General features: G+C 38.6%; 1 protein-coding gene and 1 pseudogene across 2 annotated transcripts in view; one reads left to right on the forward strand and one right to left on the reverse strand.

Annotated features, from left to right (window-relative positions):
* HEATR5B (HEAT repeat containing 5B) overlaps positions 1–18,027 on the forward strand; it is a 99,301-nt gene that overhangs the window by 37,682 nt on the left and 43,592 nt on the right. For both annotated transcript variants that reach the window (XM_006930362.5, XM_045054693.1), the window contains exons 19-22: positions 2,741–2,900; positions 4,523–4,712; positions 6,775–6,944; positions 14,503–14,647. In XM_006930362.5, the coding sequence (XP_006930424.2) occupies positions 2,741–2,900; positions 4,523–4,712; positions 6,775–6,944; positions 14,503–14,647 (665 nt within the window). The remainder of the gene's footprint in view (positions 1–2,740; positions 2,901–4,522; positions 4,713–6,774; positions 6,945–14,502; positions 14,648–18,027) is intronic.
* LOC123384551 lies at positions 358–818 on the reverse strand (annotated as a pseudogene).

Here is an 18,027-nt window from a genome sequence, read left to right on the forward strand (position 1 = left end):
ACAGAAGTGAAGAGTGCCAAGAGTGGTAGGTATGTAGATAAATATAAGGACTTACTCTTTATATGTCTGTTTTAAAATGACCTATTATTTTATTCTCATTTTTTATTATATTTTACTTTTGGTTATTGTTTAGTTTTTATTTCATAATCATAAATTTAACTCTGCAATCCAGCTAAACTTGGAGGGGAATAAGGAAATTATGGAACCCACAGAACTGCAGCGAGATACAAAGATTACAGCGAGAGCAGACAAGGGCAAAGGAGTGCTCTCTTGAGCTACAACAGGAATGGTCTGGTAGTTAAGATAAAACACAAGTCAAACTTAATAGATTTGTCCACAGTCAGCAATGGTGATCTTCTTTCTGGTCTTGCCGTTCCTGGACCCAAAGCGCTCTGTGGCTTCCACAATATTCATGTCCTCTTTCACTTGCCAGAGACCACATACTTGCCATCCAACCACTTACTCTTGGCAATGCGGATGAAAAAACTGTGAACTGTTGTGTTGGGTCCAGCATTTGCCATGGACAAGATTCCAGGACCCCTATGCTTCAGGATAAAATACTCATCATCAAATTTCTCCCCATTGATGGACTTGCCACCAGTGCCATTATGGTATACCAAGTCACCGCCCTGACACATAAATCCCAGAATAATCCCATGAAAGCAGGAATTTGTATAACCAAATCTTTTCTCCCCAGTGCTCAGAGCATAAAAATTTTCTACTGTTTTTCAAACTTTGTCTGCAGACAGCTCCAAGGTGACACAGCCCAGGGGCTTACCATCCATGGCGATGCTGAAGAACATGGTGGAGTTGACCATGGCTGAGTGGCACAGGCAGCTCCTGGGCAACAGAGTTTGCAAGCTATTTTTAGTCGCATTTTTTAAGTGCCTTGGGAAGATAATTGACCCTTTCATGCAAAAATGATAATGTATGGTAGGATTTTAATAGAGAAGTAAAAATACATGACAGCAGTGCAAAGAATGGGAAGAGGAAATGGTGGCATACTCCATGTACAATATACATGAAAGAATATAATATTCTTTGAAGGTATATCATAATGAGTTAGAAATGTATAATGTAAACTCCAGAGATCCTACTAAAAAACAAAAATGTATAACTAATAAACCAATAGTGGAGATAAAATGGAATCATAAAAAATACTAAATCCAAAAGAAGATGGAAAGAAGGAAAAAGAAACAAACTGATGTGACAGAGCTTGAATAGCAATATGGGAGACTTAAACCCAACCTGCTGATAATTACATTAAATATAAATGGTCTAAACATTACAAGTAAAAGTTAGAATTTGTCATATTGGATAAAAAGCAAAATCTAACTGAATGCTATCTGTAAGAAACCCCTTTAACTCTAAAGAAAGAAATAGGTTAAAAGTAAAAGGATAGGGATAATATACCAGGAAAACACTAACTCAAAGGAAGCTAGAGTGGCTCTGTTATTATCAGAAAAAGTAGATTTTGTAACAAAAATTGTTACCAGAATAAATGAGTGCTTTCATAATGATAAGAGGACCAATTCCCCCCAAGAATACATAGCAATTCTCAATGTATATGTATCTTATGATATAGTTTTAAAATACATGGAACAAAACCTAATAGAAGTGAAAGTAAAATAGACAAGTCTAAAATTATATTTGGTGATCTCAGCATTCCTGTCTCAGTAACTAATAGAACAGACTCTGATTATTAAAAATGTAGATTTTACCAATGCTGTCATCTAGCTTGGCCTACTGACATTTGTAGAATACTTTACAAAAGAAGCAATATACATTCTGCCTTTCTCTCTCTCTCTCTCTCTCTCTCTCTCTCTCTCTCTCCTTATTCTCATAATTCTTTTTAAAAAAATCAGGTTTGGATTTCATTGAGTTTTTCTATTGTCTTTCCATTTTCTCTTCCACTGATTTCTACTTTATTTTTATAACTTGCTTCATTATGCTTACCTTCAGTTCAGTTTACTTTTCTTTTTCTAGATTCTGAAGGTGGAGGTTTAGATACTTCATTTAAAACCTTTCTTCTTTTCTAATACAAGGATTTTGATGCTATAAATTCACCTTGATACACACTTTAGCTGCATACCATAAATTCTGATATGTTTTATTTCCTTATTGGCTCAATTAATTATCTATCTTGGTAAATGTTCTATGGATACTTGAAAAGAATTACCATTGGTGAATTTTATTTTATATAAATATATCTCAATAAAGCTTATTTTTTAAGTAATCTGCAATATCTTCTTTTTATATTTTTTAATTCATTAGATATATTTCACAAAGAAAAAGACTGATGCATGTTAAAGAGGTTCAGATCATAATTATAGAGAATTTCTTAAGTTAACATTTTCTGTAATTTTGTAATTTCTGTAATCTAAATTTTTAGATTTTTAAAACCAGTTATAAAAGCAATTCGTGTTTATTTAAAACACCAATAATAAAAATATGTTTCAAATAATTCTTAACTTTTCAAGGAATAATAAATGTTAAAAACTGAGAAGTTGTGATTCTTCTTTCAGAGTTTCTCTAAAATTAAAATGAAATATGTGACTTTAGCCAACCATTTTAAATTAATCTCTGACTCTTGGTAGGGAGTGGAGAAAGAAGTAATCATGATTGTAGTCTTCTCTGATTTCCACAATAAATCCCGTTTATGGTGTGACTCATAATGAGCTTGTTACTGTCATAGGGAAATAGAAAGGCCAGTCCCTGAAGCATATAATTATTTTCCCAGGTTGAAATCAGCCCGAGATGTTGTATCCAGAACTGGGCACTCATTGGCTCTGGGTTGCTTGCATCGTTATGTTGGTGGTATCGGCTCAGGACAACATCTGAAAACCAGTGTCAGCATTTTATTGGCTCTAGCACAAGATGGAACATCCTCTGAAGTCCAGGTATAATGCTGATTTTGTTTCATTATGACATTTTTAAATAATATTTTTAGCACTGTCATTTGTTTTATAAAATAGTAATGATTCTTATAATTTGTTTGGAAAAATGTTACTAGGGTCTTTGTTTTATGAGTTCTATTTGTAAAACTGTAGAACAGGAATTTGTATTTTAACCTAGTCTTAAATCTGTCTTATTCTGGGAATTTAACCCATTCACATATATTTCTCGAAATATAGTTTCTTTTTATTAATTTACTATCTTTTGTACTTGTTTCCTCTTTTTTTGCATTTCCTTACATTTGCTAAGTTTTTGTTGTTGTTGTTGTGGTTGTTGTTGTTGTTTTTGAGAGAGAGCAAGAGCAGGGGAAGGGCAGGGAGAGAGGGAGACACAGAATCCAAAGCAGGCTCCAGGCTCCAAGCTGTCAGCACAGAGCCCAACACAGGGCTCGAACCCACAAACTGAGATCATGACCTGAAGTCAGACGCTTAACCAAATGAGCCACCCAGGTGCTCCACATTTGCTGAGTTGATCAAGTTTGTTTTAATGGCTATCCTCTCTCTCTTCCCACTCAGACACCAGTCAAAGTCTGGGTTTTTTGGTTGAATTTTCAAGTGTTCTCCTGGAATTTTTGTTTGTTTATGCTTGAACATTTTATATACAAATAAATACAACCACAACGAAAGGCAAGAGCTTCACATGTCTGAAAACATACTACACTAAGGATTTGCCACCATGCACTGATGCACCTAAAAATATTAAGAGTATATGACTATAGTAGCATTCAGCTTGCCAGCTTCATACTGGGACTGTAAGTTGGGAGAAGAAACAATTCAGTTGCCATTACTACATACCATTAGTTTGTTGATAAATTAGTTCCTTCACAGTTAGACAAGAAGCAGTAAATCCAGCAGAGGCTTCCAGTCTACAGGCTTAGTTTGCCTTTGACTTCTTGGTAAAAGTTTCCAGCTGTGTAAAGCCCAAAATTCCCAAAAAGGTTAGAAACAAAAGTTAAGTAAGCTTATTACTTGTTAGGTGCTACACTTTTTTTTAAAAAAAAACCTCTGTTTTCACAGTAGACTGCGAGATGAACTGCAAGATCATGACCTGAGCTGAAATCAAGAGGTGGAGGCTTAACCAGCTGAGCCATCCAGGCACCCCTACATGATTCTTTTTATATGAGAGGACATTTTACTATAATTTGTATCAATTGCATTCCCTCAGCACTACTGTATATCTGCACAAGAAGAGTACAGTAGATATTCTTAAGTTTTCCCTAATTTGTCTTCTGTTTTAAGAATCCTAACTCAAGGAGCATCTGCGTAGTTCAGTCAGTTAAACGTCCCAACTTTTGATTTTGGCTCAGGTCATAATCTTAACGGTTCACGGGATCGAGCCCTGTGTCGGGCTCTGCATTGCACGGATCCTGCTTGAGATTCTCTCTCTCTCTCTCTCTCTCTCTCTCTCTCTCTCTCCCCTCCTACCCCATTTGCATGTGCACGCTCTCAAAACAAATAAACTTTTAAAAAAGTAAGAGGTTAGTAGTTACTAAAATTTAAGTTAAAAAAATCAGCTCAGTATACTCTAATTATTCCTTACAACTAAATGAAATTATATTTCATTCCAGACATGGTCTCTTCATTCACTCGCTCTTATAGTGGATTCTAGTGGCCCAATGTATCGTGGATATGTGGAGCCAACATTATCTCTAGTTCTTACCTTGCTGTTGACTGTTCCACCTTCACATACAGAAGTTCATCAATGTTTGGGTAGATGTTTGGGTGCCATAATAACTACGGTTGGCCCTGAGCTACAAGGTGAGTGAATTCATCTTAAATGAAAGGAACTACACTTTGCTGTCTTTCAGTTTCCTGCATGTCACTATCATGTCGCTAAATGAAAACTTATAATAATAATAATAATAATTACTATGTACTGAATGCTTGTTATTTACCAAAGACCTATGCCTTTTCTTTTTACATATGGTATTTAATCTAATGCGTACACCATACCTATAACTGACTGTTATTTGAAGTTTTGAGCAGAGACAGCCTTTTCAAATTATATTTTACCTGGATCCCCATGAAGACAAGATGAAAGTGGAGTCCCTGTGTCCCGGAGTGCCATCCACTTGTCTTCATGGACTTTTGCTTCACTGTTTTCTTTGAACTCTAAAGCTCAGGATCAAAGTTTGAAAACCCACTGCAATAAAGGGGATAATATTATGTAATTTCTCTGTGAGGAAGCAAACTCAGAGAAGATAGGTATGATCCTAAGGCCCGCATTCTAACCACACAATTCCACCGACATAATTTTACTAAAGGTTGAATGAAACATACAAGGCAGAAAATTACTGTGAATTTATCCTGAATGTACCAGCCATTTTCAAAATTTTCACTTTTTTCCCATCATTCAGTAAATGCTTTAAGTGGGTCAAGATGTTTATGCACATTATCTCATTTAACTTTGACAACATCCTGAGATAGGTATATCACTCCATTTTATAGATGGAACTCTAAGGCTGGGAGAGGTTAAAAACTTTTCCAAGTTTTGTATAGCCAGCAAGTGGTTGGAGCCAGAGGTGAAGCCCAGATCAGTTTCCTTTGCATGCATTCTTAACCACTCTGCTGTCTGTGTTGCCTCCATCCAGACAGATATTTTAAAAAAGGAAGCCGAAATAAAAAGATCTTGATGAAGAATGCTAGAAAGTGGAAAATACATGATTTAGACATGTCTTTTTTCTTGGACTCAGTGTCCTCTTTGAGAAAGTTGATAATTCTTTCTTTCAGTGTTATCATAAGGATATACACAGGATAAATATACAACTTTGATTAAACATAGGTGTTTACCAAGTGCTTTCTAATGCAGTGATAGGGAGCCAATGTGTATTTCAAATTAGAAGTGACCCTATGATTTCCTTATGTCTGTAAAATTATTTTTTATTTTACATTGGCAAAAGTTTGAAATCACTTATATTAGGCAGTTAAGCCATTTTTTTTTAAGGTTTATTCATTTTTTTTTAAGAGACAGAGACAGAGATGGGGCACCTGGGTGGCTCAGTCGGTTGGGCGTCCGACTTCGGCTCAGGTCACGATCTCGAGGTCCGTGAGTTCGAGCCCCGCGTCGGGCTCTGGGCTGATGGCTCAGAGCCTGGAGCCTGCTTCTGATTCTGTGTCTCCCACTCTCTCTGCCCCTCCCCCGTTCATGCTCTGTCTCTCTCTGTCTCAAAAATAAATAAAACGTTAAAAAAAAAAATTAAAAAAAAAAAAAAGAGACAGAGCATGAGTGGGGGAGGGGTAGAGAGAGAGGGAGACACAGAATCCGAAACAGGCTCCAGGCTCTGAACTGTCAGCACAGAGCCCAATGTGGAGCTTGAACCATGAACTGTGAGATCATGACCTGAGCTGAAGTCAGACGCTCAACCAACTGAGCCACCCAGGCGCCCCGGCAATTAAGCCATTTTTATACAGATAGTATATAATACTACAATTATTTTTCCTATCTCTGTAAAAATTTCCATTAATCTTCTTAGGAAAATACGATTTAAAGTTATTAAATAAATACTGTCGTGATAATATTGGTTGAACAGAGAAACAGAATGAGGAATTTTCTGTCTCTTTCGAATAAAACAATGATGGATTTAAAAGACAACATAGTTTCCTAGGGATTATATGTAAACCTAGCTAAACCTGGAGGGATATATTGTTGTCATTGATAGACAATCATGTTTTGAAATCATTTCTATGGACTTCGTAGACTTTTTGTCTTCAAAACTGTACAGTAATCAGAAAGAGGTTATTTAGAAGACAATTGTTTTCTAGGAATATTTTTGGTAATACTAATAATTGTGTTTTTCATTTTCTTGTATTTTTCGATTAGGGAACGGAGCAACAATTTCCACCATTCGTTCTTCTTGTTTGGTGGGTTGTGCCATAACCCAGGACCATTCAGATTCCCTTGTTCAGGCTGCTGCCATTTCTTGCCTTCAGCAGCTTCACATGTTTGCACCACGACATGTCAACCTGTCTAGTCTTGTTCCTAGCCTGTGTGTAAGTATAAAGCTGCTTCGTTTATATATTTATTTATTTAATATTTTCAAAGTTTATTTATTTTGAGAGGGACAGAGACAGCACAAGCGGCTGGTGGGGGGAGGGGGTGCGGTTGGCAGAGAGAGAGAGAGAGACAGAGAGAGAGACAGAGAGAATCCCAAGCAGGCTGTCAGCACCAAGCCAGACGTGGAGCTCGGACTCCCAAACTGTGAGATCATGACCTGAGCCGAAACCAAGAGTCAGATGAGCCACCCAGGCACCCCTCATTCATGGATTTATTTAGAGAGCCCCAGATTTGTTTCCCAAAAGATTAAACTAGACCCAAAACAAAAAATGGAAGTTTCCTAGATTGTGAATCTTAGAGATTCAGCTTCAGTAGTCATTTTATGACTGTTCGTTTTATTTACTGGTTTCCTTTTTCACCTTTTAAGAAATATTTTGATGAGCTGTTTATGTCTTGGCTAAGGATGTATCATATTTTTAGCTTTTCCCATTCAGAATTTTGTCTCCTAAAGTTTGATTGATAACTTCTGAGGGGCAGTTGCTGTCATCACAGTCATTAATCTGTTCACTTAATAAATACTTATTGAGAAACTGCCATATGTCATGTACTATGCAAAGTACTGGGAATACATTTTATAGATGAGACAAGATGAAGTTTCTGTCATATAAAATTTATAGTTTACAAGGGAACATGGCCAATAATAATTATTTACCAATATGACAATTGCTAGAAAGGGCTATAGGAAAACATGTAACAGGGGAGCCTGTCAGAATCCAGGCATTCAGAAAAGATTTCCCTGAAAAAATGATATTCAAGGTGTGATAAATAAGAGTTAGTTTGAGAGAAAGCATGGTATTGGTATAGACAGCATTTATTTTTAGGGAGAGAGAAAAATGTGAAAGGCCCCAAGATGGGAAGGAGTGTGATACATTCAAGAAACTGTTTAGTCAGTGTGGTTAGGCTGAGAGAGAAGGGGTGGATAGGGCCCAGGCACAGGATGAAGCTGGACACTTAGCCAGGTGAGAGATCATGCAGACTTTCTAGATGTAGTAAAACTTTGGACTTTTTTGGCTTTGAAAATTACGGTGGGGCGCCTGGTGGCTCAGTTGGTTAAGCGTCCAACTTCAGCTCCAGTCATGATCTCATGGTCCATGAGTTCCAGCCCCATGTCAAGCTCCGTGCTGATAGCTCGGAGCCTGGAGCCTGCTCTGAATTCTGTGTCTCCCTCTCTGTCTGCCACTTCCCCACTCACACTCTGTCCCCCTTTCAAAAATAAGTAAACATTAAAAAAAAATTTTTTTTTAATTTTTTTTTAACATTTTGTTTATTTTTGAGACAGAGAGAGAGCATGAACAGGGGAGGGTCAGAGGAAGAGGGAGACATAGAATCTGAAACAGGCTTCAGGCTCTGAGCTGTCAGCACAGAGCCCGACGCGGGGCTCGAACTCACAGACCGTGAGATCGTGACCTGAGCCGAAGTCGGACGCTCAACCGACTGTGCCACCCAGGTGCCCCAAAAAATTTTTTTTAAAAAGAGAGAGAAATACGGTGGTCTAGGAGAGAGATGGTAATGACTTGCTCCCTATTAGTAGCAATGAGAATGCAGAAAAATAAATGGATTTGAGTGATGTTTAAGAGAAAGAATCAGTGCAATTCATTGATTAATGGGCTGTAAGGAAAAAGGAGAAGGATATAATCCAAGTTCCTGACTTGCGCATAGTAATGTAATTTTCTGAGATTGGTAACACCAGAATAGGAGAAGGTTGGGAAAGGTGGATGTAACGAATTCAGTTTTAGACATTTAGTTAGTTTCATGAGCTAGAGCTCAGAAAAGAGAAGTCTGGTTGGAAAGGTAAATTTGGGAGGCATAAGCATTTAGATGGGCAATAAATACAGAAGTAGATAAGATCACCAGGGAGAGTGCTGCATGAGGAACCCAGTGTATAACATTTAGGGAAAGAAAAAGAATCAGGAAAAATATGAAACAATCTGAGTGATTAAAGGAAAAATAGAGTTTGTAGTGTTCACGGAAGCCAAGTGGATTAGAGGAGTGGGCTGCTATAACATATTGTTAAGAGATAAGAATGAGAGCTATCATGTGTCCTTTGACTTTTGTCACATCATGTCTTTAGCAAGAGCTCATCTTGCAGAGTGGTACCAATGGAAGCCCAAATACATTGGGCTAATGGTGGGATATGAATAGAAACTTCTTTCCAGAAGTTCACTTTGTAGGAGAGGACTGAGGACAGTAGGTCAAGGGGGAGATGGACTTTTTCTCCTATGGTAGTGAGATGTGAGGGTTTAAATGCTGAGGGGATGGAACCAGTAGAGTGGGAGAGTTTAAGGTGTGGGACGGAGAGTGGAGAGATAATTAATCACCCAAGGTTTATAATGGGATAAACTTCTCAGGGCACAAGGAAGAGAATCTCTCTCCCAGTACAGCATGAAGAAAGGGGAAGAGGATGAGTGTACATACAAATGAGTTTATGGATTTGGTGGCTTGAAGTTGGGGGGTTATCATCCAATGACTTTTACTTTCACATAAAAGGGAAGATAAGTTTTTTTAAAAAAAAAATTTTTTTTTTCAACGTTTATTTATTTTTGGGACAGAGAGAGACAGAGCATGAACGGGGGAGGGGCAGAGAGAGAGGGAGACACAGAATCGGAAACAGGCTCCAGGCTCTGAGCCATCAGCCCAGAGCGCGACGCGGGGCTCGAACTCCCGGACTGTGAGATCGTGACCTGGCTAAAGTCGGACGCTTAACCGACTGCGCCACCCAGGTGCCCCGGGAGGGAAGATAAGTTTTATGAACAAAAGAGCAAAGAAGAGGGCCAGAAATTTGACAGGAGTGGGATGTGGGAGATTGAACTAACTGGAGAAATAGGAGTTTCTGTGGTAGGACTAAGGCTTCAGCGGAGAATAGTGACCCTTTTGGCTCCAGTGTGTGATTTGTAATGGTAGCAGTGCACCTTGTAGGATTTTTCTCCAAAACCTGTAATCAACTGAGCGCAGGCACTGAGCAGCCAGATAGATGCTTTGGTACATTCATGGTTGGACTTTGGCCAAACAGGTTCAGTTAAATGACAGCAGGATGAAAGAAATAAGGGTACTAACAAGATAGTGCTGAGATTATGAGCTCTCACTTCAGTAAAGGAGGAAGGAAAAGACAGTATGAGGCTGATATACAAGGGGAAAGAAAGGCGCTACAGATGTAACCATGGGAGGATATTGCTGAGAAAAAGGGAGGAGGTTACCCAGAGTGAGGTGAAGGGACTGAAAGGCCAACATATTAGTTGTTAGATCTGATGTGGTATATTTAACGGACGCAATAAGGTTTGCTCTTGTTTCACCATAGACCAGGGGAATGTGAATCCGTCCTAGACCATCCCAGAATCTGAGAGTGCTGCAGGGCAGAAACCAGATGCACATGAAATGCGTACAAAAAACATCCGCAAAGAAAATAGTCGATTAATAGTTCATATCTGATTGCATTCTGCAACAAGATACGTAGCATCCTGCCAAAAACCATGGTTTAATGCCCAAGCTCCGAGGGCATTGATGGCATCTCTTGAACAAGGTGACTCTGTTACGTGATACAGCTCAGGTTACTGACAAACGTAGGTTACTGACAAAACACAGACATGTATTCTTTAGGTTGTCTGATTCCTGTCTCCATTTTTTTCTCCTTAAATATAATTATACTATGGCATTGACCTTATGAAATAGAGCACATTTAAGAGGATCTGGTAAAGTAGTAACATGAGTTTCTTTATCTCAGTGGAGGTTACCAATAAGCCACAGGCTGTGCAATGAGCCTCCAAACTGATTCCCTTGGCAGAACACCAAGGGTTTTATTACAAGGTGTGTTGGAGCACTTTCCTGAACCTCTTCCAAGAGGCTAAGTAGTGAGATTCCAGGTAGTTGGTTGGAAGGAGGTGGCTTGGCAGGGTAGCGATGAGAAAAGGGGCCATGCAAGGGGTTGTCTTGTTTCCACATTGCCAAAAGCCCCTGTGCTGTCTCCATACCAGATCTTTCAACACTGAAAATTAGTCCACACGTGGGTTCATCCAAATTAGTGAAATCGGTTCAGATTTTTACAAATTTCGTGTTTATTCCTACTCAATCATTGCCATCAGAAATGGCAATATTATGTGATACCGTGTGTAATACCTCACACAAATGAAATGTGATTTATCTTTTCAGCAAATGTATTGAGAGGTGAGTTTCACCATAGTAATCTTTAAGTGATATAAAAGTGTTAAAATTTGTGTGATGTTAGAACTATTCAAAATGTGTCTTTGAAAGAACAACCACCACTCTGAAGTATTGTTATTTCCCTCTTGGCAAGCAACTGCTTTCCTCCCAGGTGACCACAGTTCCTCATTCTCCCGTCCTGACAGAAGTATTCCACACATAGGCATTGATGTCATCTGGGATAGTTGTAGGAAATGTCAGTGAGAAAAAGACTTGAACTGAATGCCCAGGTCATCAGTGTCAGAGCAGGGGACGTCCAGTTGTCCAGGATGTATATGCGGTGGATGCAACAAGAGATAGCAAGATGATGTAAAGTATAAAATAACAGGCATTTTTATAGAAAGGTGGAGGTCTACTGTAGGAGTAAGCAACACAATGTTCCTGAAGTTTGTGAAATATAAGACAAAAAAGTTTCTTTGGAAAACAATTAGGCACAATCTAAACTAGTTTAATATATGCATATGCTATGACCCAGAAACTTCACTCTTTTTTTTATAGGTTTTTTTTTTTTTACATTTATTTATTTTGAGAGAAAGAGAGTATGTGAGCGGGGAGGGGCAGAGAGAGAGGGAGAGAGAGTATACCAAGCAGACTCCGTGCAGTCTACGCAGAGCCTGATGCGGTCTCAATCTCAGGAACCGTGAGATCATGACCTGAGCTAAAATCAAGAGTAGGATGCTTGGGGCACCTGGGTGGCTCAGTCAGTTGAGTGTCTGACTTCAGCTCAGGTCATGATCTCACGGTTCTTGAGTTCGAGCCCCATATTGGGCTTGCTGCTGTCAACATAGAGCCTGCTTCAGATCCTCTGTCCCTCTCTCTGCCCCTGCTCCACTCATGCATGCATGCATGTGTGCGCGCTCTCTTGCACTGTCTCTCTCTCAAAAATATACATTAAAAAAAAAAAAGTAGACACTTAACCAACTGAGCCATCCAGGTGCCCCCAGCAACTTCAGTCTTAAGTAAATAGCTGAAAGAAATACATGCATATGTGTGCCAAAATACATGTGCAGGAATGTTCATTGATTGGTTATTCAAAATAGCCAAAACGCAGAAATGACCTATATGTCTACCAGTGAGCAGTGGATAGTGATATAATATTCAACAGAACACTACACAGCAATAAAAACAAACTGAAATGTAGTTACTTGGATGAATCTCACAGATAAATTTCTGAGAAGTCGGACATAAGAGCACACTACATAGTTCCATTTATATAAAGTTCAAGAGCAGGCTAAATGAAACTATAATGATGGATGTCACTATAGATTCTCATTATCTCTAAGGAGCTAGGGAGGGACATTAGGAAGCCACATATTTTTATCAAATATTTATTCAAACAAATATGTCTTTATTTTACCTGATTTACAGTGACTGTAAGACACCATCGATTGTAATTTGCATCTCTAATACTAGAGATGTTCAAATGGAAAAAAATATATATGCCTCAGAATCATTAAAATGGAGTATTCAAAGTACTTTGAAAACAAAAGTGTTCTATTTTTTTCTCTTCAGCTCTCCCAATCAACATTTGTTGAATGTATTTTCTTAGCTACAATTCTTTTTTTTTAATATTAAAAAAAATTTTTTTACGTAAACTCTGTGCCCAACATGGGGCTTGAACTCACGACCCCAAGATAAAGAGTTGCATGGTGTATAGACTGAGCCAGCAAGGCACCCCTCTTAGCTACAATTCTATTTAGTTGCAACTAAATTAAATTTTTATGATGTTCTGTTTATATATATTTAATCATTTGATTCTTACCACAATCATGCAAGATAGGGTGGGTATTGTCCCCAATGTACACATGAAAAGGCAGAAACTTTGAGAGACTAAGTGACTTGTTCTTCGCATCTTAAGCATGTGACCATGCTTAAGCTTTCTAATTAGAGGATATTTGAAAGTTCCAAAATGTCTTAATTTTAAGGAAATGGAGTGAATAAAACATTTTATTGAAAGAAATCTGTCAGGTTTTCTCTCAGTTATATATATATACATATATATATATGTATACATAGATATAGATATAGATATAGATTTTAAATACTTGGTATAAGTTTCACGGGCTATGAATTTTATGCAAATATATCGAATTAAAAATGCTATATTGGTAGTATAAAAATATACTATCTAGCATTGTAAAGGGGTGGTGTATTCCATATAATTATTCCCCCTTTCGCTATTTCTGGATGAGATTTTTTACTAACATATATTACTTACATTTCTTATCTCCTTGCTTAAGAAGTAGCTCATGGGACCTAATTTAATATTTTCTTGGTGAATCAGCTTTATGGTAATAACAACTAATCTGTATTGAGTAAGTATGTCAATCATTATTCTAAGCAAAATACTTGCATTAACTTATTTTATTTTCATTATATTCCTGCAAAGAATTACTCTCCACATTTTGCATATGGACAAACAAGGCACAGAGAGGTTAAGTAACTAGTCGAAGGTCACAAAGAAGTAAATGACAACCAAGATTCAAACCCAGTCTAGCAATCAGAGCACAAGCTCTTAATCATCATGTTATGCTGTGTCTTATACTTCATGTATTAAAGTGTGCTACATTGATTCTTTCAATGTCTTTCAGGATCTTTTGAGATGAAAAACAATTCTTTTCCAAAAGGGCCCATTTTGGAATTTTTTCCAGGTGTAAATATTGGCTTGATTTTTTTTTATTTTAATAAACAACCCTTCTTTGCTTTCATTCCTTGCTAACTTTTCATTGACTACATATAATCTTTATGTACTTAACAATTTTTAAATTTTTTTATGTTTATTTATTTTCGAGACAGAGGGAGACAGAGCATGAGTGGGGGAGGGGCATAGAGAGAGGGAGACTCAGAATCTGAAACAGGCTCTGGGCTCTGAGCTGTCAGCACAGAGCCCAATGCGGGGCTCGAACCCACGAACCATGAGATCATGACCTGATTGAAGTCGGATGCTTAACCGACTGAGCTACTCATGCACCCCTGCAGTTAAAAATTTTGGATGACAACATTTAGTAGGACCGTGTGTAAAATAAGATGTGCAAGAGATCCATCTGGATTTTTATGTAAGTATATTGTATGGTCTTTAGTGACCAGGTCTTGGGACAGTTATTTTGGCCACTAAAATATTCCTTGTATGCTTTATTGGTATTATTATTTTTCCAAAAGGCCACTTATTTGGCTATATATTTAACAACTGATGTTGTTCAACGAAGAGCCTCTTCCCAAGTAAAGTGTTAATATATATTCATTAGGTAAATGAGATCGCAGTGTTTTTAAAAAAATTGTCTAATATGTTATGGTTTACAGGTTCACTTATGTAGTTCCCATTTGCTGCTTCGACGCGCAGCCGTGGCTTGTCTCCGGCAGCTCGCCCAAAGAGAAGCTGCAGAAGTCTGTGAATATGCCATGAGCCTAGCCAAAAATGCAGGCGACAAGGAGAACAGTGGTACTAGTAAGTTACCTTATCGGTCATTATTCTTTTTGTTTAAATACTTAACCATTTCACAGGACTATTGCTCTTTAAGTAACATTTTTGCTTTCAAGGATAGTCATTCTTCCTGTCCTTTTAAATAAAATAAAACCATTATCACTTAGAAAACACCTCCAGTGTAGTTTTTAGAAAGATTTTTTTAATGTTTATTTATTTATATTTTTTTTATGTTTTTATTTATTTTTTAGAGAGAGAGCAAGTGGGAGAGGGGCAGAGAGAGAGAGAGAGCGAGACATAGAATCTGAAGCAGGCTCCAGGCTCCGAGCTGTCAGGGCAGAGGCTGATGCAGGGCTCGAACCCATAAGCCGTGAGATCATGACCTGAGCCAAAGTCAGACGCTCAACTGACTGAGCCACCCAGGCGCCCCATAAATGTTTATTGATTTTTTTGAGAGAGAGAGAGAGAGACAGAGAGAGAGAGAGAGACAGAGACAGAGACAGCATAAGTAGGGGAGGGGCAGAGAGAGAAGAGAGAGAATCCCAAGCAGGCTCCACGCTCAGCACTGAGCCCGACATGGGGCTTGATCCCACAACTCTGAGATCATGACCAAGCTGAAATCAAGAATCAGATGCTTAACTGACAGAGCCACCCACATGCCCCAAAAAATTCCAGTATGGTTTTCTTGGTAATTTTACACTTTTACCTTTTTTAAGGTTTGGAGCTAAACAGCATTTAATATCAAGATACTTGTGCCATGCCTTGAGGATGATTTAGCTATATATAAAGGATAACTAACTCTAAGGATGTTGCTCAGTATCACTGATAGACTTCTGGAAAGAGCAGTGATCTATTTGGGGGGTACCTGAAAGCTTTGGTCCCTTTTGAAAAGTGATGCAACTTTTCCTCAAGAAGGTAAAGCTAGAGTAACCAATAAAACAAGAAATGTCAGTACATGTTTGGGTAGCAAAAGGTAGATCTTTGCTTTCTTCAATTCTTTCTGTTTTGGGGGGGGTTTTATGTATAACTTGAATTTCATACTTGGTCTTCTGGTCCCTAGCGATTGGTTGCTTGGGAACTTTTTCAGAGCTTAATTGACAGATATTTCCTTATTGTGAGAGAAAAATTTTTACTTACAAGAGCTTTCAAAGGCATAGAAGTTGCTTGGGTACTAAGAAGCAAGATGCTAAAATATCTTCAATTTTAGCATAGTGTAGGAGCTCTATTAACAAATATACTGTATTGTAGAAATGTGAGAGAAGCTATACAATAAACATTATTGCTTTTAAGAGAGAAAACATAGAACCAAAAGTAATTACAGAATATTCCTGAATAAGATATAAAATTTTAATTTTTTTATTTTTATCTTTTTTAAAAATTGAGGAGTTTATTAGAGAAATATGAGAGGCAAAGACACCCCAAGTGACAGAAAGAAAATTCTGAAAATGTCCCTTCAAGCCAAGTGGGGGCCTGGCCTTGACCTCCCCAAAAGGACAAGAAACTGGTGGGTTACCAACAACATTCTCTGGTGGCTACCTTGCCAGGGCATAAGTGTTCTCAGCCAGCACCGCTCCACTCCACCCCTCTCCCCTCCAAAGGTGGAAAGGAGACAAAGACTGTTTATAGAACCAATGCAGAGGCAATGGGAGCTATAAGGAAAGTCTGAGAGAGAGAGAGAGAGAAAAGGAGGTGGGGAGGACCTTAACAAAGAGTCCCAGGCGTTTGGCTCTGCACGGCCTCAAATGCATTGACAAACAGTTCTACAAAATGGTTACTTAAAAGGTAAAATGCCTAATGTTGTTTCTGAGAGTGCCCCTGGACTTCTTCCCACACGCCACATCACACACCAACGTATGTGGCAGGGCCCAAAGGCCACGCTTTGGAAAAAAGTAAAACCAGAATAAGCCCTGTTGCTCTTTAAGGAGAGAGGAAGGAGCGGAGGCTGCTGGGGCCTTTCCCAGGTACGCCTCCCAGCAGCAGCATGGCACGGTGCTAGGTCTCACCTTTTGTCACCCGTGCTTCAGTGTACTCTAGTCTCTGTTCAAAGGCTGTCAGTTTCTCGTTTAGTGTTGCAAGTCTTGAACAACAAGATGTATCAAATGAGTTGAGAAAGTCCACAATTTGTTGATGCTGCTGCTGCTGACCTCAGTATACTCCCAGTTCGCTCAGTCCTGCTGAACCTCCCACAGTACCGATCCTCTTGACCCACCATGGCTGCCCAAGATACAAAATTTTAAAATGTTTACATTCAGCCACCATCATTGAAGTTGAAAGACAAACTAAGAGGGGGAAATATTTGCAAAATATATTTATTGCTTTATTTATTGAAGTGTGTATATTTATGTTTTAATATTTTTATTTTTTTTTAATGTTTATTTATTTTTGAGAGAGAGAGAGAGAGGCAGAGCATGAGCAGGGGAGGGGAAGAGAGAGGGAGACACAGAACAAGAAGCAGGCTCCAGGCTCCTAGCCGTCAGCATAGAGTCCGACGCAGGGCTCGAACTCACGGACCGCGAGATCATGTCCTGGGCTGAAGCCAGACAATCAACTGAGCCACCCAGGCGCCCCTGTTTTAATATTTTTAAAGCTTAAAAGCTTAGTGTGTCGGGGGTCCTAAGACCACCCCACATTTGATGATGCAGTAGGAGGACTTAGCATATAGTCGTGCTTATGGCTATGGTTTATTACAGCAACTGGATACAAAGCAAAATTTGCAGAGGGAAAAGGTACTTGGGGTGAAGTCTGGAGCAAACCAGGCTCAGGTTTCCAAGCGCCCCCGCCCCATGAAGTCACACAGGAGCTGCTTGACTCCCCAACAGTCTGTTTTGACAACACACACGAAATGTCTACCAGGGAATCTTCTCAGAGACTCAGTCCCCAAGGTTTTTATTGGGCACTGGTTGACAGGGTATGTCTGCCTAGCATGTTTCAAAAGCCCAGATGTTCAAAAGTCAGGCGGATGTTTGGCATAAACCATACTGTTTGTACAAACAGGTTAGGCATAGTGAGCCACTTTTACCAGGAAATGGTGGGAACCCTCCTGAAACCCAGTTCTCTCAGATGCTAACAGAGGGCTAACCTGAATATCAGGCCTTACTAAGTATTCTCAGGCCTGCTATGTTAACTGTCTTTTGCATCTACAGAAATCATGAGAGCATAAGAAACATGTTTTACCAAAGAACAAGTATCAACATAGGAAATATTTTCAACCTCCAGTGATTAAATAATAATAAAGTTATAAGTCAGTGCAATAATAAGATAGCATTTTTCTTTTATGAAACTGACCAGATTAAAAATAATGATTATAACTAGCGCTGGGAGAGGTATGAATAGAAGACAAATGTCTTACACTGCAGATAGGAAGAAATGTAAAGTCATACAAATTTTTTGGATTTGTCAGTATT

The sequence above is a fragment of the Felis catus genome, chromosome A3, assembly GCF_018350175.1.
Source record: "Felis catus isolate Fca126 chromosome A3, F.catus_Fca126_mat1.0, whole genome shotgun sequence".
NCBI lineage: Eukaryota > Metazoa > Chordata > Mammalia > Carnivora > Felidae > Felis > Felis catus.